The sequence below is a fragment of the Falco biarmicus genome, chromosome 10 (assembly GCF_023638135.1).
Source record: "Falco biarmicus isolate bFalBia1 chromosome 10, bFalBia1.pri, whole genome shotgun sequence".
Taxonomy (NCBI): Eukaryota; Metazoa; Chordata; class Aves; order Falconiformes; family Falconidae; genus Falco; species Falco biarmicus.
In genome coordinates, this window is record NC_079297.1 from 16,127,178 (window position 1) to 16,155,149 (window position 27,972).

The 27,972-nt window shown below is 57.2% G+C and overlaps 1 protein-coding gene across 1 annotated transcript; it reads right to left on the bottom strand.

The window, feature by feature from the left end:
• Window positions 1-21,611: 21,611 nt before the first annotated feature.
• On the bottom strand, window positions 21,612-27,738 carry COMMD7 (COMM domain containing 7). The gene is made up of 9 exons (XM_056354726.1): window positions 27,580-27,738; window positions 25,872-25,925; window positions 25,668-25,770; window positions 24,003-24,059; window positions 23,886-23,923; window positions 23,253-23,343; window positions 23,085-23,134; window positions 22,525-22,573; window positions 21,612-22,004 (listed from the first exon to the last, which is right to left on the bottom strand). Exons 1-9 carry the CDS (start codon window positions 27,733-27,735, stop codon window positions 21,928-21,930), a joined length of 675 nt encoding a protein of 224 aa, XP_056210701.1. The 5' UTR covers window positions 27,736-27,738; the 3' UTR covers window positions 21,612-21,927.
• Window positions 27,739-27,972: the final 234 nt, after the last annotated feature.

Below are 27,972 nucleotides of genomic sequence, written 5' to 3' on the forward strand. Positions count from 1 at the left end.
ATTGCCAGCAGTGCCACACATGTGCTCCATGCCCACCCGGCAGTGCCACATGCCCAGTCTGTGCCAGTTTGGTGCACGTGGCAGTGGTGCATACTGAGGGCTGCCTGCATTGCCAGCAGCAGTAGGGCTGGCATGAGGATGTAGGAGCAGGAGCTGGGAGCCTGTGGGAACCTGGAAGAGGAATTTGATGTGTCAGGGAGTTTTCTGAGGCTGGTGCTGGAGGTGCAGGGTGCCGTGGTGCCGGGGCCGGCCAGCACACAGTCAACCACAGTGCCGCACGGCTGGGGCTGGAGACAGGGGGAAGGTGAGGACACTTCACTGGCCAAAGGGCAGTTTTCTTCACTGCCCCTCATCCCGTGCCAGCCACCCTGTGCCTGTCCGACAGATCCCAGGGGTGGGAATTGAACGCTGCAGGAGCTAAGCCATGTGTTAGCCATGCCAGGGGGAATCCAGTGAAAACGGAATGGCTGTGACACTGGAGGAGCATTGAAGTTAATTATTGACACACACCACTGGAAATCATGTTGACTTTCTCTACCCCACTGGATGTCTGGACACCTCTCAAAAGATTCCCAGTGTCACTATCCAGTTGGCACTGGGCCCAACGCGACACTGTTGGAGAGGGACTTGTGGAGCGCAGAAGGTCTTCCCCAGTCTGGGGCTTCTGCCCAAAGGCATGTGGTACAGGCTGCTTACAGGAACTTGCTCGTGCACTGCAGTGTTTTTGCTGACTACTAAAAATAAGATGGACATCCTTTCAAGCCTCAGCCATGGAAGCACAGCTTTCTCAGGGGACTTCCAAAAGGAGCAGTTGGGGAAATGGCAGAACAAAGAAGGATATTCTGCACCACTGGGGCTCGGTGGGCAACTTTCTTGCAAAGACTTTGTGGATGAAGCCAGGCTCAGCTCCTAGCCTGCTACAGCAGTGGGCACCCTGCCTGCAGAGCGTGAAGCGGTGACCGGCTGAGCTTGGTGTCCAGCACCAGCTGGCACGTGGGGTGGCTGTGGCGGGGGGTGGCATTTCCTATGAGAAGCCTGTGAACAGGCTTTGGAGGAGGTGTGGTGGCAGCTGGCTGTCCGGGAGTGCCAGGGAAGCACTCGCCGCTGGAGTCCAGCTGCACTGCAGGAGGTGTTGAGTGAGGAAGAGAGTGGAAGGACACTTTGCGTTTGCGGAGTAGCTCTACCCAGGGGTGGGGTTGCCTTTTTCACCATGGTCAGACCTCCTGGCTGATGTAGTTGCTGATTTCCCCACCTTGCAGTTCAGCTGCTTGGGAGCCAAGGGAAAAGGGAGTGTCCTCTCGCACCACTGTAAGCATCGACAGAAGCCTTCTCCTACCTCAGCCCACCCATTTGAAGCTGGCATAGGAGTCTGCACATCCACTGAACCTGGATATTTTCACGTGAATGGCACCAGTTGGAGTTTTTTCACTGCCAAATCCCAATGACCATCAAATGTTACGTCTGTCAGCGCAAAGCAGAGTGAGAAGCATTACTATTTCCGTAAATGAACAGACACCCCTTCCTGGCGTGAATGGCACTGTGCAGAGTAGGCATCAGCTGAAGGGCCTGGGTCTCTCCCAGAAAAGGGGAAGGAACTGGCAGAGGGGAGCTCAGGGCGGGGTGAGGGGCTGTGCGTGGTGGATGGTCGGGCACAGGCTCGCTGAGCCTGCTCACCGACGGCACTTTGTTTGGGTGGACTCGTACTTGGCATGGGGTGAGCCAGTTGCTCCAGCCACATGGTAGGCGTGCCTGGTGGGACGGAAGGACTTTAGCCATCTTCTCTCTGGTGGTGACTGTCCTCTGTAGAAAATTGCTGGAAAGTGCAGGATTTCCAGCGAATGACCTTAGTCTGGTGTACAGCACTCACTGGGCTTGTCTTTGCTTTGCAGTCCTCTAGATGTGGTGAGCTATGTCCTGCTAGCCTTTCCCTTGGCTAGGTCTCTCGCCTGCCTTCCACCTGATTTGGTTTGTTAATAGTTGTAGTTAAATACCTTGTCTGCTCTTTGGCGTGAGTCTGTCTAGTCTTTCCACTAAGGTTTGAGGGCCCACCTAGAGCACGATACAGAGGGTCACTCTGGAGAGCATGGGCAGGAGTTTTCCAGCTTGGGAAGGCAAGGCCAGCCAAACCAAGAGCTGTTATCCTCCGAGCAGGGATTTTGGGAAGACCACTCACACATGGGCCGAGTGTTCAGATCAATATTTTAGGTCCCAATCCAGCACAGATCCAACAAGGGTTTACCTTGTGGTGCATGAGCAATCTCATGACATGCTGGATTAGAATTAGCGTGATATCGAGGCCACTCTTGTCCTTAAAGATAGGGGAAAGAAAAAAAAGTGGAAGTGTTTGGTGGCACTGGACCTTAAACTGTCGGTTCTGGATGACAGATGCTGGGTGGTGTTCAGCACAGGGTGCCTGCTGCAGGCGTTTTTATAGACAAGCACATGATAGCCCCAGGTCCATTGCTATTTATACTATATAAATAAAAGTTGGTCTTAGTAAATTCCAACAAATATAAACCAGACACTGTACATTATACCGCATTTTTGTAACGTTTTTTTCAGGTGGGGGTACCCCAGACCCTGGACTGTTGTACTGGCTTGTGATTATTCTTTCACAGACATAAAACCAAGGAAATCAGGAATTAGCAATCGTAATACCTAGAAAATATTTAATTGGAAATATCAGGGCAGCTTTGCTGAGATGGGAGCTGAAGAGGGAAGGCTGTGGTGCCTCTAGCACGGTGAGTGTCCAGAGAGAGTACATGGTGTGTGCAGAGATCTCTTCTCAAGGTACAAGAAAAAGGGACGATCAACAAAAGCAGGACTCATCCAAACTGATTAAAGCAGATCATTTTACCCATCTTACAGCTAACTGGTGGAATGTATCACCACAGTGAGTGATTTGCATATGCAAAAGAACTGTGTGCCTCTTTGGAGGAGGAACACCTGGGAAGGTATGGTTTTAAGAAAGCAAAGGGCAAGATAAGCACTCATGCTTTAGGGGATAAGTCTGAAACTGATGGTCAGGAGTGAGAAAGATGCTTCCTTTGCGGATATTTCCTTCCCTGTTTTTTTGCCGTAGCGCATGGGCCTTCTTCTGAAGTGTCTGGTGCTCATCAGGGCAGGGGCAGAACAGAGGGACTGATCCAGCTCAGCCATGCTTCCATGTTCCCTGTTCCTGCAGCCATCCTCTTCAGCAGTGACAGCAGCCGGTCCCCACCCTGCACCCAGCACCAGGAGCACAGCGAGCCCTCAGCCTCTGCTGCAGACTCCTGCTCCTTCTGCAAGAGCCTGGCTCATGCCTTGGGGGTGCAGGGTGGTGGGAGAGCTGGGTGTGGGCGGGTGGGAGTGGGGACCCCCGCGGCTACCTGCTGATGGGGGGTGGCAGTGGTGGACACTTCCCAGCCCTCGCCCTTGACACCACCCCAGTTACATTTACAGCTTACATGGGAAAGTGATGACTGGAAAGTACCCTTCTCCTCCAAGCTGTTTTAAATGTAATATATCAGCTGGAAATGAAGGCAGCCAAATACCATGTAAAAAGTTGTGTGTGGCAGGCCAGCAGCCGGTGCCCCCCAGCTCCCAGCTGAAGAAGGTGCTGTGCCTGTGGGGGCTGCAGTGTGCCCAGCTACGCTGGTTCTCTTGGTTGGCATCTGGGACCCAAACTGGAACCATTTACCAAAAGCCCTGAATGCTGCTGGGTGGGATAAGAGAGGCAGGCAGAGGGGTGGGCGCAAGGGGACCAAACCCGTCAGGGGACGTAGCCTGGTTCCAAGCAGTGCCAAGTGAGCTCAGGAGTTAATGACCATCACTTCTGCTGGCAAGCTGGGAGTGCTTCCTTGGGAGAGGCTAGAGGAATGTTGAGGTACTTATGGGATCACTACGGATGATGAGTGTTTGGCTCTCGTAATTTCAGTTGTTCAAAGCCGGACAGCCAATGTTACCTGGGCATCTAGACTGCTGCTGCAGTCATTGCGTGATGATGAGCACCTCCAGAAACCGTTCATCCCAGTGCTTTAAATGCTTACCATGGAGTGAGATGAATCATTTGCTGGAGCTGTCTTATTCTTTCCATCAAACACAAAGGGAGCCCCTGTGTCTCCACAGCCTGTGTCTGAGACGTTCCCATACCCAAGGCTGGGTGGGAGAGCTGTGATCCACCAACAGTATGGTTGTGATCCACCAACAGTATGGCTGTGATCCACCAGCGGTGCAGCTGTGATCCACCAATGGGAGAGCTATCATCCATCAACGGGATGCAGTCAAGAAAAAGGGGAATGATCCCAAGTTGTCTGGGAGGGTTGTTTCGAGAGAGGTGCAGAGAAGTATGAAGGCTGTGGTGAAGCTCCAGGCTGCTGTCTGGTTCTGGTTCACCATATTGAGAGAATTTAGCCTGAAACTAGTGCAGGGAGAGTTTGCTGGATTGTTCAGGAGAAAGGAGAGTGTCTTACAGAGATGACTCAGCTCACTGATCTCAGCAAAACGAATGCTGAGAGAAGGCACATTTGTGGACAATCAAGAGAGAGACACCAGGGAGGGACACGGGCTAAACCCCAGCACCACCTCAGCACAAGAGCGAGTGGGAATAAACGGACTATGTACAAACCCACACTGGAAATGAGGAGATGCTGACCAAGCACTGGAGCCATCGGTCTCTACAGGAGTGATCCCAGAGGAGAACTGGGGAGAGAACCTGGCTGCTGCAAACACAGAGCTTGGTCAGGTTGTGCATGACCTGGCACAGTGTGGCTGCCTCTCGCAGCAGGGACTGTGCACCATCTAAGGTCACTTAGGGCTCTCTGTCCCCAAAGTGAGAAATCAGTTTTAATTCTCCTATAGTTTTCGCTAATTATGAACCTAAACAATGCAATTTTTCCAAGTAGAATTATTCTTGACTTTAATCAAAACCTAATTTAGATCCAGATCAGATAGTAAGTCAGAGCAGCTAAGGGTAGTCAGCAAAGAACATGAATTCCTTCTGGAGCCCATTGGATTTCTGTCCCCGTCACAGCACTAAAACATGATGTGGTGTGGCTTTTGCTTGGGAGAGAAGCCTGGTACTGACACAGGCAGAGGAGCTGGAGTAACAAATTGAATGGAGATTTGTGGAAATAATAGACTTTTTGCCACCTTCTTATTCTGTCTCCAGTGTGGCTTCAGAGGGCTGGGAATCAAACCACGTGGATGCTCAACTGATGTGCTTGGGGGGAAAACCACAGAAGGAGAGCAGTCGCCTGAGTGCTGTGGTGAGGACCGAAATACCCACCAGCTGCCAGGGTTGTGTGGGAGCCCGGGACAGGAACAGCCAGGGAGCTGCAGATCAGGACTGAGCTACATTTCCAGAGCTGCGTGGGGAAGGCTGATGGCACCTGCCCACATCCTCTGCGACTGCACATGATGCCACGTCTCCCTCAGTTTCAGGATCAGCAAATTTACCCTTCCATGCATTTTTTTTCTTCTTTTTTTTTTCTTCTGGAGAAAGAAGAAAAAACCCAACTGGGGGATCACAGATTTCCAGAGTAGGCTGTGCTGGCATGGTACAAGCTGTCACCAGGCAAGGCTGGAGGGGATGGGATGCCCTCTGCAAGCTGGAGTTCTCATTGTCTGTGTGGCAGACGACAAGAAGGGAAGTTATGTGAACCAAAAATAGTCTTACAGTTTGGGAAGTGAAACTGTGTTCCTGTGACCTTTCACACTTGTGCTTATGTGCAGGGCAGTGGGTTGTCTTGCTCTGCCAGCCAAGAGGAGGGTTCTCTTCTTTCTTCCAGGTGTGATCCATCCCTCCCAGCACATCTGCTCGGGCTGTCCTCCCTCGGTCCCATCATTCTCCTTTGAAATCCTCACTGTGGGTGCACTCCAGAAGCATCTGCAGCTGCAAACATCTGGATGGGGCTTTCCCATGAGCCTGTTTACACTGCTCTGAGGTCGAGGGATTGCTGTGGGCTCTGAGGAATCCCCGCTACCTCTGCAGGACCTCCTGGCCAGGGTGGGCATCTCCCATCCTTTCAGAAGGGAACTGCAGAGTGGGGGTCTGGCCTTTAGCTTAAAACATGAAAATGCTACTGCTTGAAGGAATGGCTGGCTGGTGGGGACGGGAGGCACAACAGAAACCTTGTGCCTGCAGCGGGGCTGGCTGCTCATCCAGGCCCCCAAGAGAAGCTGGGTTTATATTTTCAATGTGCTGGTGGGCACAAGGACCCTTGTGATGATATTTCTGGGTGGGATTTAATGGACTCAGGCTGAATCCTGGAAACCTGTGCAGCAGCGGGATAATGAAACACCGGCTATTCTTCAGTCTGGCTGCATCCAGCCTCCAAATACTTTTAAAGGCTTTGACACAGCTGTTAACTTTGCACTGGATGCTCATGCATGTGGTGCATCCAGCCCCTTCCCTGCCCAGCTGGGTGCCTGGCATGGTCTGTGTTGCGGCCGCTGTGTGGGTGCTGGCTGCAGAGAGCTGTGTGGGTGCTGGCTGCAGAGAGCATGCTGCTTGCAGCCGTCCCTGAACAGGTTCCCCAGTGCTGTACATCTCCAAAGGCTCATTACCACCAGGCCCAGAGGGCCTCGCCTGCAGCATCGTCCCTAGGAGATGCTGAGCATGAGCAGGGCTCGTTACCCGGACAGGACCAGCAGCACTGGGGCACTTGGCAGAGCCAGGCCACCAGCCTGCCAGGATGCTGCTGGTTTCGTTCAACTTTTTGTGTCAGACAGTGGCTGAGGGAGCACTGGGGCAATTTCTCTCGATTTTATCTGGGGGGTGTGTGGCTGGATTGTTGCCCAATTTCCTAGAATTTTCTCAGGGATCTTGAAGTCTGGTCTGGTCCCGGAATAAAGTGGATTCTGTGGCATCCTGGGGCTGAAGGGGTTAATTTTTGTGCTTCTCTCCCCAGCTCGCTGCGGACTCTGGCTGGGACAGAACATCTGTCTGTTGCTATGGCTGCAGTACACTTGAAGGGGATGACTGGATAATTATTGCAAACATCCATCCTGCCTGATGTGCTCCGGGACCCTCCCTGCCCAAACACAGGGGTAGCAGCCGCTGTTGGGGCACAACTTCAGTCCCAGGGATCCTACCTAGGGATGAGTCGTTGGCAGCACCTTTTCATTTGCATAATTAATGAGGCCGAGGCTGCAGGGCTCCTGGGAAATCCAACGCAGAGCAGCAGAGATGAAATGGCACAGAGGGCTCCAGCCTTCTCTGTGGCTCGTTAGGGCTCTGCTTGCTGATAACACCCTGCCTTGGAGCTACAGGGGAGTTCTTCTCCCATTTCCATTAAATTACCACCCACTTCTATCTGAACAGATTGCTCTGGGCCCAATCCTGCGATACCTCCTGCCAGGCACAGGCTCCAGGCCTGTCTGCTGACAAGCAGGATCCGGCTGGTGCGGCAGTGGGGCACACGCGTCCCTGGTGCAAACCCCAGGGGCCATCCGCTCCGCTCAGAGCTGCAAGCTCCTGGGTCTGGGTCATGGCGTGGACCCAGGGCTTCCACTGCTTCAGCCCATGGGCAGGCTGCTGCCTGCAGCCGTGGCTGCTGCTGGCAGCGCTGCCTGGGCTCCCTGCCTGCGCTGCCACCGCCTGCAGCTCGGCGACTTGCTGGATCAAGCTGTGCACGCTACTCACCCCTGCAGCGCCTGGGCACCGTTCTGTGCGTACAGCCACAGTGCTGGGTGACCGGCTGGTACATCCCCCGGGCACTGCTGGGGAAAGGTGGGTGGTTGCTCTGCAGTGTGAGCCTCCCCGCTGGTGCTGGTCCCCAGTGCATGAGCAGTGGTGGGTCCCGCTGCCAGCCACTGCCCGGTGATCCATCCAGGATCCCCAGCCTCACCTTGTGGCTGCATGTGCTTTCCCAGCAGTGCCCTTCTCCCTAACCCCAGCATGTCCCAGCAGCTCCCTCCTCTGTTCCTGGGAGCCAGCCTGCCCCTTTGCCTGCCCGAAACACCCACATCCCCTTTGTTCCTGGTGTTGCTGCTGTTCTTATGCCCACTGGCATTTAACCCTGCCCTGGAGCTAACTCTGGGGGTGTTCAGAAATCCAGATCCAGCTCTGTGTCCTGTGAATTGTCCCTGTTTCAGCAAGTCCCACCTCTGAATTAATAGAGCAAAAAAATAATGCAGAAGTTCCCCATCTGATCAGACAGTGCTGTACTCTGCTTAACTATGAACTTCAGTGCATCCCTTGTACATTTCTTCCTGTTTATCAACATGTGGTAGGGTAGGAAGTCCAAGTGGAGCTGGGACCACAACAAGCATGGACCTTCACAGCCACTGGCCAACAAACCACATCACAGCTGGGACCCTCCACCGGGACCGCACTCACTGCACCTATGTCTAGGTAGGCTGTGCAGGACAAGGCCACCCCTTGCTTTTTCTGTTCTCTGTAGCACTGGCAATAAATAATAAGATTTTCATACGGAACTTTGCATCTGCAGAGCACCCAGGAAGCACTCGTTGACGCGGAGCATTTCCAGAGGCTGAGCACCTTGCTGGAGGCTGGTGGCAGGTAAAGATAGGGCCCAAATCTCCATCAGTGCTGCCTCTTTAAACAAGGGAAGAGGATAGCACAGAGCACTGTGGGCTACTCCTGGGTGCTGTTTGATCCTTATCATCCCTACATTTTTGTGTATGATTCAATAAACTCCTTTGCTTGCACAACTTACTTGATTCTCATCAGCATGACTCAGGTGCAAATGATCTGTTCACATTAGCAAGTGTCAGAGTTGAGCCCCATGGCTACAAAACCTTCAAGAGATGCGAAGTTTGATTCAGTCAACCTGGAGCTTCCCTCTCTGAGGCCTTTCAGAGGGAATGGGGCAAAAGAGGCTGGCAGGGTGGGTAGGTACCACACTGGCTCTGTGAGGGGTGCTCCCAGGCACGGCTGAGGCTGGCATCTGCTTGCTAAACCTGCACAAGATCTATTAGAGTCTGGGGGGGCTCCTGGAGCCCCTCTTCCCCCAGCAGCTCATCTGAGGGAGCTCTGGGATCTGCTGTTCTGGGTCAAGCCCCAGCCTCAGGCAGCCAGGGCAGCCTGGGCACTTGGAGGGCTCTGCACATCTGCTCCAGAGCTGGCTGCAGGGGAACCACAGGCACTCGGCACCTCTGAAAGCCCAGCCATCGGGCTGCCCAGCTCTGCTTGCAGGTATCTCACTTCTAGGTGCCTGTGTTTGGAGATGACTTGCCTGAAAACACACAGGGAATCTGTGAGCTGCAGGTCTTTGGGAGGATCCAGGCAGGAGGATTGGTGTGGCAGGCAGATGCCACTTTTGGCTCACGAGAAGCTCCTACATCCATGGTGTCCTGGAGCTGTGGGTAAGCTTCTCCTCTGGCCCCAGGGCTTCAGGGGCTTTAGAAGACAAGCTCTCTCCATCTTCTGCTCCTATATGTAATTCTGGGGGAAGGGCAGAAGGACATGCACTGTCCTGTGGCAAAGTGCAGGGCATTACCTCCTGACAGTGCCCCAGTGCCAGTCCAGCGGTGACTGCCGTGTCCCTAGCCCAGCTTGTAGAGGAAGAAGAGCTCTTGGGGACAGCTTTGGTTTCCATGCTTCCCAAATCTACAGGCAGGGAGGAGGGCAAGTCACTACAAAGCCAGGGCTGAAATGCGGAGCTGTGCCCCGCAGCCTGGGGAGTGGGGCACTGTCTGCAGGGTAAGGAGTGGGTGCAGTGCTCCCCCAAAGGCAGTCCTGGCCTGGAGCTTGAGATGGGGACTGGCATGGGGATGGAGGCTTGCCATCTCCCCTACCTCCTGGGCTTGGCCCCGTTTCCAACGTGTCTTGGCACCATATGGTGCTTGCTTTATTTGTTCTCCTGTGACTTGGGAAGGAGGGCAGTGTTTCATTGTCTGGCAGAGGAGGTGGGACGCAGGCACAGGAACATGCCCATGTCCCATGGGATCACCGCCTGAGCCAGGCGCTCTGCATCTTGCCCGAGTTGCAGGTCAGTGTCCTCATCCCTGCGCAGCCCTTTGCTCACGGGGGGCTTCCCCAGAGATTCACCCACCCACGTGGCTTCAGAGCTGAACCAGCACCGTGTGCGCGGGAGCATCCCGGTGCGGAGCATGACCGACCCGCAACGGGACGCTGCCTGGTAGGAGGAAAACGTGGCAGTGCTGCTACTGACTCATCAGAGCACAGGCAGCGATTCTGCGACAGCGATGCCGGGCTTGCCCAGCACCAAAAAGTGACAGCACGCTCCACCCACCCGGGCTTGCGGGGAGCGGGAGCCTGCTCCGCATGCCCGCTGTCTGGAGGAGCCGCTATTCTGCGCACATCTCCCCGTCCTGCTCCCTGGCATCCCAAACCTCAGCCTCCAGCCTCCCCTGCCACCCCCCGCGCTGCCTGCGGCCCTGCCTCTCCCTCCCCCGCGCCGCTCAGGGCTCGGCTCGCTCCCACTGAACCCCGGGGATGGATGGGGGAGGAAGGCTGCCTCGGAGGCTCAGAGGCCCAGCCCTGCCAGATTTGCATATTTTTCACTGGTCCCTAAACAAGACATCTCTCAGGGGAAATAAATGCATCATCTTCAATCCCCGAGGGTGCTGCGTGCTGGGACAGCAGCCGTGGCTGGTGGAGGGGCCACGGTCCCAGCACCCACTGTGGCCTCGTCTCGGGCACAGCCCTGGCCAGCATGGTGCCGTCGCTGCTCGAGCAGGAGAAGCGTTTTTTCTCGGTGGTTTCTAAACTCACGGGCTTAAATGCTGCTGACCTGGGACCAGGTCCCGTCCCTCTTCGCTCACGGGAGGAGTCCTGGAGGCAGCCAGGCTGCAGACGCCTGCACAAACCTGGACATTTATTTTTTTTTCACTCGAATTTCCAGCATGTCCCTCCTCTCGTGTATAATTTAGTCGCATGAAAAGAAGCCGTGCGAGGAGGGGAAGAGGATGGGGAAACTTGCAAAGTCAGCCATGGAGAGGGAATCTGTGTCAGAAAGCATTACAAAGGGAGCTGGGGGATTGGCTCCAGTTGCTTCCAGTTGCTGTTTGTTCGTGCCAACCCCTTAGGAGATTGCCCAGTGCAACGCGCGGCTCTTTCTTTCCCTGCGTCCCTCTCTCCTTTTATTGCACTGCAGACTCCGGCTGGGACAGCCCATCGCTGTTGCTATGGCTGCAGCATGCGGGGGGGGGGGGGTGGGGGGGGGGGTGGTGGTGGGGGGTGTCGGCCGGATAATAATCGCCGGAGAGCATCTCTGCATCCCCCTCCTGCCAGCCGTGCGGCTGCACGGCCCCCGGCCCCGCAGCCCAGCGCCGCTCGGGAACCGGCTCCGGCTCCTGCCCCGGCAAAAGCCGCAGAGCGGATCCCGCACCCCCGGGATTAGCCGGGGCCGTGCACGCGCTGCCCGCGCCCGCGGCAGGGGGAGGAGGAGGCGGAGGAGAGCAGGGCAGCTCCGGGCTGGGCAGCAGCCAGCGGCCCCGGGGAGGGCCGGGAGGGGCGGCGGGCAGGTAGGGCGGGCAGCGCGGCGGGGGGGGGGGCCTGGCGGGAGGGGGGGGGGCCCGGGGCCGCCGCCCCTCCCCGGGGAGCGGAGCGGAGCGGAGTGCAGCTGATCCCTGGCCCCGGCGCGCAGCTGATCCGCCACCGCCCCCCCCGCCAGCTGCCGCAGCGTGGGCAGCCGCCGGCACCGCGCAGCCCGGCCCGGCCCGGCGCGGGGGGCCGCGGGGCGGGGGGCGGCGGGGCCGCGGGACGGTGCCCGCTGTGCGCGGGGGCGCGCTGGGTCCCTCCTGCGGCCGGAGCCCGGCGGGGCGGGAACGGGGGCGGGCGAGGGCGGCAGCCCCCCACCCGCAGCCCGGCAGCCCCTGACCCGCAGCCCGGCTGCCCCCTACCCACAGCCCGGCAGCCGCGGCCGGGAGCGCGGGAGCCCGGCGGGGTGGGGGCGGGGGGCTGAGGGGAGCAGGCTCCTGCCCAGTGAGGGGGGGCAGCTGCCTCCAGCTCCGCCAGCTGCACGGCCGCGGCTCTGCCAGGCTGTGCCTGCCTGCAGAGGGGCTGCTCGGCAGCAGCCGTGGCACCGGCCCCGCCGCCGCGGGGGTTTGGGGAGGGTCACAGAGCCGCGGAGGCTGGAAAAGAGCTTTAAGATCATCGAGTCCAACTGCTAACCCGGCACTGCCAAGCCCACCGCTGCACCGTGTCCCTCAGCACCGCGTCAACGTGGGGTTTGACACCTCCGGGGGTGCTGGAAGCTGCAGGCTGCAGGGACGGTGCATCCCCCAAGCTGCGATACTGGCAGGGTGGGAGGCAGCCGCACACCGAGCTCTGTCCCAGGGGGCTTGGGCCAGGCCAGTCCCCGCTGCGGGAGCCATCCATGCTGCACCGCACACCCACGGCTGTCACAGGGCCAGGCTGTGGCGTGCGGTGCTGTCCCTTGACATGGGGACGCTGTGCCCACCCAGTCCCCCCACTGCCCCTGTGCCCAGGCTCTGCGGGCAGCAGTCCTGCTGGGGCCAGCAGCTGGGCTGGGGGCAGCTGGGACCACCACTGGCACTGGGCCCTGGCAGCCCTGCGGTGCAGGAGCCATGGCCATGGCCTCAGTGGTGCCAGTGATGCCAGCGGGCCGAGCCCCCGGCACTCCCAGCCACGTGCCTCCCATGCTCCTGATTACCATCTTGCTGGGAAGCAAGGCAGCAGCTGTAATACGATGCTCTCAAAGTTGATGTTTACAAGGGACAAGGAAGCCATCAGAGAGCTCTTCTTGTTCTCCCACTGCAAAAATATTCCTCTCTCCAGCAGCATGTGGCTGCTTTGTGTGCCAAGCACTGCCCAGTGACACTGAGCACCTTGCAGAAAACCTGATGGCGTCAGTGCCTGCAGAGCTGCCAGGCTGCAGGGCTGGGGACCCCACAGCGGGGTGGTCGGTGGGACGGCGGGTGCAGACCCTCTGGCACAGTCGGCTGCTTGGGCCAGCTTGCTCTCGGGTGCCAGCTCACTCTCGGGTGCCTGTGGTGGCCTTGCATTGTCAAGAGGCCGCCGTCAGGCAGGAGGTGCTGGGAGGCAGGCGAGCTGGCAGCCCCGTGGGACTCATCAGCTCCCTGTTGACAAATCCTTTCACTGAGGAGCAAGTGGAGCGGGATGGAGCCCGGCACGAGGCTTCCCAGTGCTGCTGCAGCCCTGCGACTGTGGTGGTCTTGCTGGGACGCACTGGCGTTTCGGTTGCTGTTGTGACCCTGCAAGACTCCCACATCCCCAGGTGGTGGGTGGGCTGGCGAGCCCACCAGAGCCCTGGCATCCTCCCCTAAAGCTGCTCCCACAGCCCCACCCAGCAGTGCTCATCTACTGAGCCGGGGAAGGTGCCACTGGCATCGGTGCCCTCGTCTTTTCACCAGGGCTGGAAATCACATCGGTCACCACTCTCAAACCCTGATTCCCGTGCAGGTGCCCCAGTGGGGTCTGGGCACTTTGGCATCACTCCTGCAGCACAGCGTGACATGAGGCTGTGCCTACTGAACAGATGGCACCACCACAGCCAGCGCCGCCGCAGCCGGTTTTGGTGACAGAGGAGTACCTGCTGCCCTCTGGCCAGTCTGTCACGGCTGGGAGCTGGGGGCTGTGCCCTGGCCCCTTCCCCGGGGCCCTCAGGAGGGCTGTTTGCAGAATGCCAGCTACAAGGGCAGACTCCGCTCCAGGCAGGTCTGGAGTAGCAGCGCAGGCATCAGCAGCAATAAAAGCTCTGCGAGCCCTTTGTGCTGCACCGTGTTCAGGCAACACTGTCTATCGCAGGACAGCGGATCCCCCATTTGCCTTTTTTTTTTTTTCTCATGCCCCCAGCTCCTAGGAGTTCTGCTGGGAGGAGGGTGAGAGAGAAAAGCCAAACCAGCAGCAGGAGGGAGAAGCGTTAATGAGGAGCTCTTGGGTGGGACTGAGGACTAGTAGCACCTGGGCCAGGACAGGTGTGCAGCAGGACAGTGTAAAGCAGGCTGGAAACCAGGGCACGTCACCGCAGGGAATGGCCTTGCGAGGGGATGAGCTGGAGGCAGAGCAGGAGCATGCAGCGGGCTGGGAGGCTGCAGTGAGTGAGCTGCAGTTATTCACAGTGCCATTATTACAGCCACCCATTTCTAACACCCTCGGCAAGGCAGGAGCGTGATGTGCTCCAAGAAAATGTGATTGCCGGGTCCTGCCCCTTGGCCCGGTGGTTGTTGTGTTGTGCAGATGGAGCTGGCAGTGCCTCAGTCTTGCTGCCTGGAGGGTAAGTGAGATGGCGGAGGGGAAGGCAGGACTCATCCTCACGGGTGCAGGCAGAGCTCTGCAGGAGGGGGACAGAGCCGACACCGTGGGGGATGGCGATGGTGACAGGGAGAGGAGAGGCAGTCCCTGGGCTGGCTGCGGCATCAGCTCTCCCTGCTGCGTCCCTGCCCCAGCCAGGAGTGCTTTTTCCTCCTTCCCTGGGGTGGAAGGAGCAATGAGCTCGTCACCTGTTAGGGATGGATGTGCCGCCTGTGAGCCGCTCTCGTTGGCAGAGCTGTGCTTGCATCCGTGTATCTTGAAACCCTCTGAGTCCAGTGCAGGGACTGGGTTTGGCTTGGCTCTTCCTCTGATCCCCCTGCTCCTGGCTGTAAGGTTGGTTTCTAGGCAGAGCCTTAAAACCAGCATGCATATGAGTACTAAAAAAAGCATAATTTTATTCAATAACTGCATTGTGTGCTCAGAATTCACTTATATGTGAGACGGATCAAGTGGAAAAGCTGGTGGAAAGGTGTGTACTCCCCCTCTTTATCCTGCTCCAAAGCCGCTCTGCGCCTGCAGCCTTGCGCGGAGGGGCTCTGGCTCCTGCGCCAGCTCCAGCTCCCTGGGCCCTGTCCCCCACCCCCCCAGCAGCAGGACCTCGGCAGGTCAGCCTGGGGGGCTCTGCCTGACCCCAGGGGTGCCCCACTCTGCACCAAGGGTGGCTGCAGAGGGTCCAACATCCCGCTGGCATCTGGCCACCCCTTCATCCCACACTCCTGCTGCCTTCCTCAGGGCCTGGCCCTGCAGGGGCTGCTTGCAGCTGCGGGTCCGGGCACCCACCAGCATCCCACACACCCTACCTAGATAGTGGCTTGGTAACTTTTATGTATACACACACACACACACACACAAATATATATATACACACACACACACACAACCAATTGCTAAAAATACAGCCTCCCTGGCTGGTAACCAGATGCCGCGAGGTGGCCCCCAGTGAGGCAGTGTTCCTCCCTATTATTATTTATTTTTAATTTGCTTTTAGCAAAGCCAAGCGGACTGATGAGCTGCCCTGAGTCGGCACATCGTGGGGTGGGACGGGCCCCACTCAGGCACCATCCCCAGGCTGTGGTGGGGAACGGTCGGTTTTCAGTTTTATTGTGTTTAGAATAAATCTGGAAAGTGAGGGGCGGGGTGTGCTGCAGTGACACGGCTCCTGCCCCCAGCCTGGAGGCTGAGCCAGCGCAGGGGGCTCTGCTGGGGTGAGGGGCACCGGTGCTCACCGTGCTGCAGGGGTAGTACTGGGGGGGGGGGGGGGGGGGGCAGGGGAGCCCAGCCGGGCGCTGTCCTGGGGGCAACACTCAGTTTTGGGAGGGGGCCCAGGGTTGTGCAGCTGGGCACTGTCTGGGGGTCACACTCAGCTTTGCGGGGGCTCGGGGGGGCCAGCCAGGTGCTGTCTGGGGGTGACACTCGGCTTTGGGGGGGGCGGCCAGGGCGGCTCCGGGGCTCCCGGATGGGAAAGCGCTTGTGGGGACTGCGGGGGAGCTGGTGCTGCTGGGGGCGGATGGAGCGCGCGGGGGGAGCGATGGGGCGGGGGCCGACCGGCCGGTGGGGCCGGGCTGGCAGCCTGGGGCGGGGGAGAGATGCTCGAGGGGGGGATGCAGGCGGAGGGGCCGGGGGCCGGAGGCGGGGTGCCCGGGGGCGGCGTGCCCGGGGGGGGGGGAGGGGGCGCGGGGCCGCTGTGCGGTGCTCTGGCGCCCTCTGCTGCTCGGCGCTGCGCACCGCAGCGGGGGCGGGGCGGGGGGGGCAGCTCGTCGCGGTGCCGTGAGTTTGCAGGGGCTCAGCAGGGATGTGGGGCGCCGAGGAAACGGGGCGAGGGGAGGCTCTGCCTGAGGACCCCCACCCCGAACCCTGCCCCGCGGGGCTGCTGAGCCGGGAAAACGCAGCTGCCCCGGCTGGTGGTCCCCGGGGAATGCTTCCCACCCCCCCTGCGTCCCACCCAACCCAGGCAGCTGGCCCCCAGCAGCCGTGGGGCAAATGGCAGGGGTGGCTCCCAGCCCCGGGGGACTGTGGGCCTGGCCAGCCCGGTGCGGGGGTGCAGCAGGGTCCCAGCAAGGGAAGCGCCCTTGATGCCACTTGCAGCCCCCCAGTTTGCACATGGAGCCGTGAGCAGCGCTGCGGGTAGCGCCGCTCCCAGCGGCCTCGGCCGTGCCCCGCTCCGCCTGCAGCATCCCACCCGCTGGCATGAAACAAAGCTAAGCGAAGGGTCCGCGCTCGGCTCCTGATGGGGACGCGCACAGCCCTTCCTCACAGCCCCTCCTCACACTCATCCTCACACCCCCTCCTCACAGCCCTTCCTCGGGCTGCTGCCCCAAACCCGCCCCCAGGGCACAACGCACAGGGGCTGGCGCTGCCGCGGGGCTCAGGCTGCGGTTGTGGATGTGGGGGATGCTGAGGGGAGGGATGCTGTGGCGCAGGGGCTGGCATGGGGGGTCCTTGCCTGGTGTTTCGCAGCAGCCGATCACCACTGGGGTTTGTGAAGAGCACGCTTTCAAACAAAGGTACTCCCCAGCGCTGTGAGATATGTCAGCAACACAAGGGTTAACCCCGCTTTCCCTCTCTTTCCGTGGCAAAGTCCTGGCGTGGTTGGGGATAACCTCGTTAGCGGCTGCGCTGCGGCATCGATGCCCCTGGGACAGAGCAGCCCTATAAAATGGAGCTGTGCGCTGCGGGGGAGCGCTGGGAAATGGTAGCTGCGCTGCCTTGGTGGGCGGCTGGCAGGGTGCTCCCCCCGCCACGCGCCAGCCCACGGCTGCCTGGGGTGTCAGGGAGGGGAGCAGCTGGACCAGGCTGTTGGGGACAGGGTGGGTTTGTCACAGCAGGGCCAGGTGCTGGTGACGAAGCTGGGCCTGCATGGGAAGTAACTGCAATTAGTCCCAGATAGAGCCTCCCCAAGGGAGCTGGGTGCTGCAAGGGGCCAGTCCAGCCCTGACCCCACAGCTTGGGGGGCTCCTCTCCAGCCCCCCGGTCTCAGGGCATACTCAGCTGCCTGCAGAGTGGGTGCTTAGGGCTGGGGTCAGGGCTGGCATCATAGGTGCACACAAGAACCTCAGCTGGCCATCAGGGCACCTGTATGGTGCCCACCACGCAGCCCCCAGCCCCCCACAGTGGGGGCTGGGGATGCCCCACAATCCCCTCCCAGTATGCTCTTTCTCAGATGGGATGGTGATGCTCCCACCATCCTTCTTGGGACTGGTACTGGCACTGGTGCCCGGGAATTGTTTGCTGCCTATGCTGTTGTGCCACAGGCCCTGTTTCTGGTGGCCATCTCCCCATGCTGCAGGAGAAGATGGGTTCCTTATGCCTGAGCATTCATTCACTCTGCTGATCGACAGCCTGCGGTCTGGCTGAGCAACCCCAATTGTTCCCAGTGTGCCTGGACAAAGAAGAGCCTAGAGAGATGGCAAGGCTTAGGAGAAGAGGACATGCTAGGAATATTTCCACTGCCTTGGACACCACCGGTCCCCCTGCTCCCTGCAAGAATGAGATGCAGCAGCTCAGTTTCATAGGCAGGGTGGGATGCTTCCCCTCCTGTCCTGAGCAGGGCAGGCGCTGGAGAAGTCTGTTCCAGGGCAGGCTGGGGGCTTGTTCCTGGGGAGCGTGTCCTCAGCAATGGCAGGGTGCTGCACTCAGTGCAGCACTCGCCTGTCTGCTCCCAGTAAGGGAGGCAGACACCGAGGTTCTCTCCCCGGGGCATAGCCCATGGGAGCCCCAGGTAGCCCCATCCACCCCCTGCGGGTCCCTGTCCCGTGCTGCTGCCCTACGGCCTCCTGTGTGCTTGGGACTGCTGTTCCCAGGCAGACAAAGCCATTTTGGCAGCTGCAGTTTGCAGCTGGTGGTTTTGCTGGTGACAAGCTGGGTGCTGCATCACCCCAAAACCTGGAAGAATTGGGGAGGGGAACAGCATGGGGTGAGGAGGGGCAGGACGAGCTTCCTCAGCCATGATGATGCTCTGTGCGGGTTTAACGCCATCATGGAGGCAGCACCTTTTCCTTTCCCCCAGGGCCTGTGTTCAGCTAGGGCTGACAGGACCATACACCCTGACCACGCGCCATCACGGCAAGCTGTGGGCTTTGCCTGCTGCTGGGCTGAGCTCTGCGTTGCTTTTAGTGCCGTTGCCTCCTGGATTTTCTCCCCAGCTTGTATCGCCTGCTGCGGCTCATCCCCAGCTGTTGGTCAACCCTGAGATTTTTTGCCCTATTTTGCAAACAGGAAAGCTGGGACAGGGGTAAAGACCAAGCTTTCAAAGCCCTCAGCACGGAGCAGCTCCCGGTGAGGGCTGTGAAAGCAGCGGGGTGGGAGGGTCCCACGGGAGCTTTGCCAGTTCCTACACAACCTGCTCAAGGTCAGGCAGAACCGGCAGCGAGTCCCGGTTCCTTCCTTCCCCACAGGCCTGTGGGCTCGCAGGCGGGAGCGGAGGGGAAGCCTGTGTCTGCTCTGCACCTCCGAGCAGGAGGAGGCGGCGGGCACTGCCGAGGCTTTTGTTCTCAGGGCTTGGAGGACTCCGACACTCGTCCCCACCAGCCTCCAGCAAAGCCGCACCGGAGCAGCCAAGAGCCAGGGGCTGGGCTTGCAGGGTCTGTTCTTCCCAGCACCGATTCAATGCTGTTGTGATTCAGCCATGTCAGATGCTAATGACCGAGGGAGCCGGGATGTTTTTGGATGCAGCATTGCCATTTCCAGTGGGGAGAAGATGCAGCATTGAATCAGTGCCGGGAAGCAACAGACCCTGCGAGCGCAGCCCCTGGGTCGCAGCTGCTCCAGTGTGGTTTTATTGGAGGCTGGCAGGGATGGGTGTGTGGGATGCCTGCGAGCGCCAGACCTCTTGCAGCCTGGCTCTTGGGGACCCCCTGCCATCTCCCCTGGGGGCAGCCCGTAGTGCAACAAGGTGCTCCCCCAGATGGCAGAGTAGGGCTGCACCAGCATCTGAGCATAGGTGGGGGGCATGCTGGGGAGGCTGTGCTGCAGCTTCGGCATGGCTGAGCCACCCCTGCCCCACTGCAGCCCCCCACACCTAGGGCTGCACTGCAGCTGGCAGGGCCCACGTGTACCCCCTGCTCCACAGCAGGCGCCTGGGCAGGAATGGGGAGGGGGGCTGCAGCACGGCTACCCCCAGAGGAAATGGGCCGAGAAAGCCCCTGGGGAGGCAAACCACTGCAGGATCACAGTTAGCTTCACCCCAAGCCGGTAAGGGGCCGTTTCCCCTGCGCCCGCTGTCCCGCGGAGATTAGCTCTGGCTGGCTGCGCTTGATGGGCAGCAGGAAGAGGCTGCGCACACCGAGCACCGTGAGCTGCCCGCAGACCCGGGTGAAACGGGCACTGCAGCAGCCCCTTCCCTCCCGGCTGCGGCTCAGTCCCCACACAGCCCTCCCCATGGCTCTGCCGGGCTGCACTCACCACCTGCCCAGTCCCAGTGCGGGGGTCCGGGCATTCGCCGTCACCCCACGTGCTGGCAGCAAAGCTGGGGCCACGTTGCACAGGACAGGCATGGCTGTTGTGCTGCGCGTGGCCGTTGTGCTGTGCGGGACAGGCATGGCTGTTGTGCCGCACAGGACAGGCATGGCCGTTGTGCTGTGCAGGACAGGCATGGCTGTTGCGCTGTTTCGCAGCACCGTGCTTGCCCCCGGCCGGCCCGATGGGGAGGGCAATCCGGTTCCCCCACCGCTGGCGTTGCCCTGTGCCAGCACTGCCGGAGCTGGCTCCCTCCCCGCGCCCCCTCCCCGCCGCGGCTGCCAGTTCGGCTCATGCACAGCCAAGTGCGCAGGATGAAAGGGCTCTCCCGGGGTACCGGGACCGCTGGTGGCAGCACGAAGGTCACGCTGCAGCACGGCGGCAGCGCTCTCTAATGCCGCTGATCAGAGGTGCCCGTGGGGATTGCGGAGCAGCATGGAGGTGACCCCTGCGCTTGGGGTCAGCGGGCCGCGGCATGCGTCAGCCCCGAGCGGCTTAATCCCAACCGGGCAGGGGGAGGAGCGCTGGGGGGTGGCGGATTCCTGACCCACGGCTGAGCCTGGCATCTTCTCTGGCATCGCCCTGGTCCACCTCCTGCCATAACCAGACAGGGTTGAGTGGTGCCATCCTGGCACCGGGAGGGTGAGGAGAAATAATAGGAACAGACAGCAGAAAATGTAAAGCAAAAGAATTTATTTTGTCTTGAGAAAGCAACCCTTCAGACTTCCTCCCCAAAACAGCTTTTCCTGCCACCCAAAAGGAGATGGAATATTTTGCAGGGCATTATTTCAGAGGATTTTTTAAAAATTATTTTTACCATAATCATGTGACAGAGCTTGAAGTGCTTGTGAATGGCCTAATACATGGGAAAATAAATACACAAATACTGTCCCCAAGTTTGTCAGCAGGATTCCCCAAGCTGGTTCCCAAACACATGGCGAGGTCCATACTTGTTATTGGTTCTAGTCACTCATGCAGAACTGCATGAAATGCAATGCAGAACAGTGCTGGGCTTTCTGCAAGCTGAAAACCTGCGGGTAAAGCTGTGAGTTGCAGGGAGCTTTGTAATGCCTTTCTCACAGAAAACTGTCTTTTTGTGCACGCTTTAACTGGAAGCAGATGCACAAGCAGGGAGCCACGATGCTTCTTGTCCTACAGCAGATTTGCAGGATGCTGCAGGACAGTTAATTACTTCAGGAATCGGGGATTATCTTGCTGGTGTCTTCCCTGGTGCTGCAGTTTATTCCCCCCACTGTGATGGCAAAGTGTGTCAGGGACATAGAGGTGCTTCAGAAAATGCCAGTGGTGGAAGAAGCGTGCTGTAAGAGGGAGCTTCGTTCAGCTTTGTGCCATGGGAGGAAGCTACAGCGAGCTCAGGCTGGCAAAAGGTGCTGGACAATTAAGAGTCTGGACACGGGAGGAACCTCAGTGAACATAACATCTTCCACTGCCCCCATGTCAGGTCAGGAGCACCCCTCTGCTTCCCCATGAAGCGCTCATCCTCGCCACCAGCCAATGAAAGAGCTGAGCTAATGGCACTTCATGGGGTTTGAACGTATGTCCACCAGGAAACGGGCTGGATCCAACTGCGCAATGTCACACAAACTGCAGATTAAAGAGCTGCTCGCTAGAGCCCAGCACATACAAACTGGATTTCTCTAGTCACCCCCTGAGAGGTCTTTCCCCCCCCCCATGCATGGAGGCAGATGTTTGGTTGTTTAATATTTGAACTCGTCTACCACCGAGATACTTTTTCATGATGGGGCATGACTACGGAGGATGTAATCAATCCATTTCTCAATACAAGAGAAGTGAGAGGCTTGGAAGCAAGTGCGAAGTGATTCACTGGTTAGATGCTCTCCTTGCTTCCCTTGTCCTCTCTGCTTAGTTCTTCCAAGTTTGAAAATTATCCTTTGCTTCTGTTTCTCACAAAATCAAATTCTGATGCAAATGAAGCAGGATGGGAATGGGTTTATTTCTTTGCTGTTTTAATACAAGTATCCACATTATTTCTGACCACAATTTCTTGTAATAGTATTAAAAAAAAATAAAAGAGATGAGTGGATTTGTAGCTGCTTCTGAACACTTGCTGAAATTACAAGTTCTGAGGGACTGATGGGTCCTTCTGGGCAGCAACACCACTGCTTGTTGCACAGACTTGTATTCTCCTATCAGAGTGTCGGCGTCAGCTGGGAAAGAGCAGATCTGCAGGCCCACAAGGAGAGATTAACCCTCCTGGACAGATGTTGGTTCAGGCCCATGCAGTTTCAGCTAAAGCTTTCCAGACTGGCTTTGACTCGTTCCATTTCATGGAGAAAACTGTAGAACTGGGGCAAAGTTAACTCTGCAGAAAAAAAGAGGCACTGAGTCTTAAATTTCAGGTTACACTTCCAACATTGGAAAAGCTATTCTGATGCTCCCCCAGAGCAACTTGTGTCCATTTAAGCTAGGCAGGATTAGACACTGTGACTTTCGGCAGCCATTTCTTTACACTAGCTGGACTGCATGGGGTTCTGGGCTAGGATTCTCCTAACAGCAACTGACACCTGGGAAATACTTACTTTCTTTGTCTGCCATGCTGCTCTGACCGCTTTTCACAGCTCTATGGCATATCTATCTATCTATATTTACTTATGCAAAGATGTGAAGATAGCTCAGCAGTCAGTGCTCCTCAATCATGCTCCCAGCATGAGTGCGGCAGGGAGGGGCCAGGGCAGAAGTGGCCACAGCACCCACCAGCGAGGCTCTCGCAGTGACCCTTGCTAGGGTCTATGCCCAAAGCTCCCCCACCTCCAGCAATGCCCAGAAGCTCTTGAGCAGCCACTCAGCTTTCGCATACTTCCTTTCTGGAACTGTTAACTCACCTACATACACGTTTTCCATTTGGCTCCCTTTTTTGATCACCAGCTTCAGCTTAAGGGAAGAAAAGGCAGAGGTATTTTAATTCAGAGACGTGTATTCTGAGCACCATGAAAAGACAGAAGTACAGGAGTCTGCTGTGAGTTTCAGACAGGCAGCGTGCTGCAAAGCACACACATCTTTGACAGGCTTTTCAGGAAATGTCACTGTAGGAATAGATTCCTTAGGCATTGGGAGGATCTCTGGAAGTCCTTATAAATGGCCACATTTCCCCTCCCTCCCCAAGACAGCATGACCTTTGCCAGATTGAGCTTTTTGAACAGCTTTTCAGAGTGGGCTACACTTCTGTGATACACGGTGTCTTCAGAAGAGAAACAAATAGCAGTATGCCTGCTATCTGCTGCCAGTTGCACTCAGAAGCCTGAAGCAGATGCACTGTTGCAGAGCTACTTATGAGATCTAGCTTTCCTCTAGCTCCTCTCACAGTCAGTGCTTCCCACATGCCTGCTCATAGCTTGTTCCTTAACTGCACTACAACCTGAACTCTCTGATGCAGGAGATTTACCTGTAAGAAGATACTTCCCACTTTTTCCAGTTCACTGCTCCCAGCAGTCACTGTGAGTCAGAAAGAAGGGAGATAATCTGTTAGCTAAACTGTGAAAGAAAAAGTTATTTAGCTGAGAGCTGCTGTTGGGTTTCCCAACCCATTCAGTTTATGTTTTAGCGCTATTACCTCCAAACTTCCACTCCATATCTATCAGCTGGTTAATCATCAGCGTCTGACCAACAGCTAGGTGTGTCAGGGTGGGGGAATTCACCTTCCACTGCAAGAGCAGAAGACACACAAGAAATCAGTTCAGAGAGGCCTCTATTTAGTAATTTCAACTAAGTCAGAAACAAGGCAGACTGATGGCAGAAGCCTGAAATGGAGGTGTGCGAAGGGGCAAACTAATGTGGTTGGGAGGGCTTTCAAAGATGCTTGAGTCCTGCTAGGATTTCCATCTCCCTTGTCACTTCTGTAAACAAAACTCACTGGATTTGTTTTAGTACTGGTTCAGTGTAACAATATCTGTGCAAAAAGTCATGTGCAGTTGTGTGACTGCATGACCTCGGGGCTCAACACGTGCAAAGGAGAAAAACAATTAAATGAAAGCCACACAGAAGTGCAGGAATCATGAAACCGATGAGGCAGAGGACAAAGTGCTCCTTGTCAGTTATCCAAGGATCTTCAGTTCAAAATTCTGAACTAGTTTTGAAGAAGATACCTAAGTGCTGACACATCTCAGTAGCACAGCAGGGCTTTACAAGCTCCCACTCAAAGACTGTCGTTTTGTTAGCTTAGAAACAAGCAAAAATATATTAATACCTGTTCTGCAAAATAACTGGCTTTCTCTTCACTGAGGCCTGTGGGAGAAACCAGATGAGATTACTATATGTGATAAATATTAATTATCTTTTATTTAGTGAAAGTCAGGTGACCTACCTAGAGCAATAAAATCTGCTCTGACTTGTTCGGAAGACAAATTCCTCTTCAGGGCACCTGAATAAACAATGCAGAGAATAAAAATCACTTTTTATTGAGTCAAACCAACCTTTAGTGAGTCAAACCAACACAGGGATGGAGACCCCGCGACAGAAAGCCTCTGTTCTCAGGCTGTGTTTTGAAACAAACCACAGCTCCTCAGGATAGGAAATACAGTTGTGCCTGCTAGTATCTTTGCAGATGCCCAGTGCTTTAAAAGTCAGGGCTATGGGAGTGCCTGAGAGAGAGGGCGAGATTTCATTGCAGGTAACCATGGAAACAGCAGCAGCAGTTGTGTTTTGAAGTCACTGCTTTCTCTCCTCTAGAAGCTTTGCTTGTTAAAGGAGAACTGTTAAGGCTGGCAGGCTACTAATTTGACCTACCTGCTGTGTTTTGGATTATGGGTGTGAACGTGTGCATATAACACTTTCGCCTGCTGTGCCTGCCTCCTTTGTTCTGGGGCGCAGGCAGCACATGGAAGTTTACAAGGATTCTGTTCTCTGAAGCCAAGAGCAGGAATCTCATAAATTGAAAGAGACTGCCAATCCCACGTGGCTTCCCGTCTGTGTAGCACATAGGCAAAGTTATCTGCTGTAATCTGTTCTGATACTGTCTGTGGCATCCCAGAGCTAAGGAAAAGTTACAGCGGGATTGGAGCCAGTGCACACAAACAGGAACGATGAGACTGAGTGTACCTAGGCCAGGATCAGGAAGTGAGAACATGCTGATTCCACATTAAATACCCCCAAGACAGTTATAGGATAGGAAATTATTCATTGCTACTCCTGGACAGAAGGACTGGCTTGAAGTAGCAGAACGAGTCTGGACCAAATGCAGGAAACAGTTGTGCATGGCTTCACTGCTGTGAAGAAAGCTATGGGGAACACAGGACTGAAGGATAATAGCCGGGGACTATTAATAACAAGAAGGAACAATGGGATGAACGTGCAGTGGAGGTGTTTGATGCACTATCATGTCAAACAGCAGCCACAACATCACAGTAATCTCATAAAGTGCTGGAGTCTGGGGTATTCAAGGGGAATCCCCCTGCCCCTCTTCCCCACTATTTATGAATGACAAACTGCTGGACACATAAGTGTTTTTCTAAAACAAGACTGGTAAGGACAGATGTCTCCTTTATATGGCCTAGAACTACGCCACTTTCCAGACCACTCTAGAGGGATGTGTACATTGTTCTACCAGTCTCAAACAGCACTTGTCCTTGTAGGAATTTACAGTACTGGCCCACTTGGATGGCAGTTACTACAAAGGCTTGGTTCCAACATAAGGCTGCACTGGTGTGGCAAAATGGATTTACAGGTACAAGTTAAACCAAGCGCTGTCACAGTGTTGTGCTTGCATTTAAAGCCCAGACATTTAAGTGAGTTTAGTTAAGCCTGTGAAATGTGTGTGCAGGCAGAGTATACAGAATACAAAGCCCAAGTCACCAAACGGGGTTATTTCAACAGAATTTTTGATTCTTAAATACTAAGCCATTTATCACCAACCATTAACACTTAATTGTGCAAACCAAGCACACTGCAGTTCTGAAGACATACTTTAGCAGCACGAAGGAATGGATGCAATAGTTTGGCCTCAGGGCACCATATGCAAATGATCACTTACCATTGGGCACCAGAAGAATACTTTTGACAATGTTTTTCAGAGGGCCTAAGCTGATTTTATTCATGGTGGCAAAGTCTGAGAGCTGAGTCAGAAACCTTTCTACCTGCCCAAGAGAAAAAGCAGTGACACAATCTTATGTCTGCATGTTTCTCACCAGAGAGCTGCATTCACACACTTCTCCTTGGTGTTCTGCACATGCCTTACCTCCTTGGGCTCTGTTAGAAAGCGGAAGAGCACTTCAGTCAGTGCTGAGAATTGCTGTGAACAAAAAGGACAGTGTTACAGACAGGCATCAGCACACTTCATTTCTCAGCACCTCACCACAACCATCACCACCACAACTATATATATCATCTATATCTGTATCTATATAATCTACATCAAGATACACCACCTTGATGCAGCTCCACCTGCCCCCGGTACATTGGTCCCAGAGTTTGACCTCCCCTGCTGGTAAGGTACCCCTGTCCTTGGCATTACAAGATGCCTATGGAAGGGATTTGCTCATGGATGCTCTTCAGAGACTCTCAAAGGGTTTGTGCAGCTGGTAGCTGGCACTGTACAGGCTTTTGTGACTCGTGACTAATCAGAAGCTGCTGTTCTATCCTGTGTAATCCAAAAACTGTGAGTGGGAAAAGATGCAAACATCTACTCTCATGTTTCACAAACTCCATGGGGTAACCAGACTAACTTGGGAAAGGAGAACTGGTTAAGGGTCTAGTCACTGCAGTTTTCTAAGCGTGCAGCTGGCAGGGCTGGAGAGGCTGCCTGTAGGGCAGAGCACTGCCACCCTCCCTCCTCTGCTGGCCACGACCTTCTGGGTATGGCTGGCTGGTCTGCTGCTGCAGCGGCTCATCTTGCCCTACCCTTGTCATCAGCTGTGTAACAGAGTCGGCACCAGGCTGTTACCCACAGTTCTGGCAAGCTGAGCTAAAAAAGCCTCAGATCTTCCACTAACTTTAGCAGGAGCTGAACCAGCTTCTGCAATCCGGCTGCACACCTGGTGTGTCGGTGACCTGGAGGCAGACATGTACTGCTGGCCGGCAGCACTGACGTGGGGCAGGAGGGCCGTGGGGTATCAGTCACCCCCCAAATACTGCAGTTCCACCGAGAAAACACAGTGCTCCACAGGACCCTACTCCCCACACAGGGGACAGCCTGAGCCCCTTCACTGGGAAGGCCTTGCGGCCTGAGCAACCAGCTCCCGCGGTGTGCGGGGCTCACCTGGCCAGGCCTGGGGCTGCAGCTGAGCCCCGGGTCACGCTCCACAGCCCTGCCCCAGGCACCAGACAGTGCAGGTCCCTCCTGGAGCAGGCCGAAACCCAGCAGGGGCCCTGGCACTGGGGTCTGGAGGCCTGACTGGGCCCCGTACTGGGGCTGTGGGGGCTGGAAGCCTGACGGGGCCCTGTACTGGGGCTGCTCAGAGAGTGTGGGGCCTGCTGGGCCCGATGGAGCCTGATACCGGAGCTGCTCCAGGGCTGTGGGGCTTGGAGGCTTTATGGGGCCCCGTACCGGGGCTGCTATGGGGGGGTGAGGCCTGGCAGCCTGATGCAGCCCAGTACTGGGGCTGCTCAGAGAGTGTAGGGCCTGCTGGGCCCCGGTACCGGGGCTGCTCTGGGGCTGTGCGGCCTGGAGGCCTGATGTGACCCAGTACCGGGGATGCTCCGAGGGTACAGTGCTGGAGACCCAGTACCGGGGCTGCTCTGGGGCTGTGGGGCCTTCCTGGCCCCAACTAGGCCCGGTACCGGGGCTGCTCCGGAGCCGCGGGGCCGGCTGGGCCCAGCACCCGGGCTCCGGCTCAGCCCAGCCGGCTGCGGCCGCCCTGCTGCCGCGGGCCCCGCGGGCTCCCCGGCCGGGGCTGCCCCCGCGGCCGCGCCCCGCTCCCCCCCGGCCCGGCCCGGCCCGGCCCCACCTGGGCGCTGAGCTGGTTGAGGTTGTGCATGTCGCCGCTCACCGCCTCCGGCACCGGGTCGCGGGTGAAGTTGAGCAGCCCCATGGCGGCGGCCGCGGCTCCGCCCGCCCCGCCCGGCCCCAGCCCCGTTGCAGGCGCCCGCCTCAGCCTGAGCATTGGCGGCCGCACTTTCCGCACCGCCGCCGGTGCCGCTGGGTGCTGCCGGGCGGCCGCGGGCACCGGGGGGCTCCCCCCCCGCCCAGCCCACGGCGCAGCCCCACGGCGCTGGGGGAGCCGCTGGCTGGCGGCGGGCGGGGGGCCGGTGTGGCGAGGGGCCGGTTGCCCACGGCGGGGCTCGAAGGGGGGCTGTGCCACGGGCCCCGAGGCCACGCAGGCCGCAGGCTGCGCCTGGGT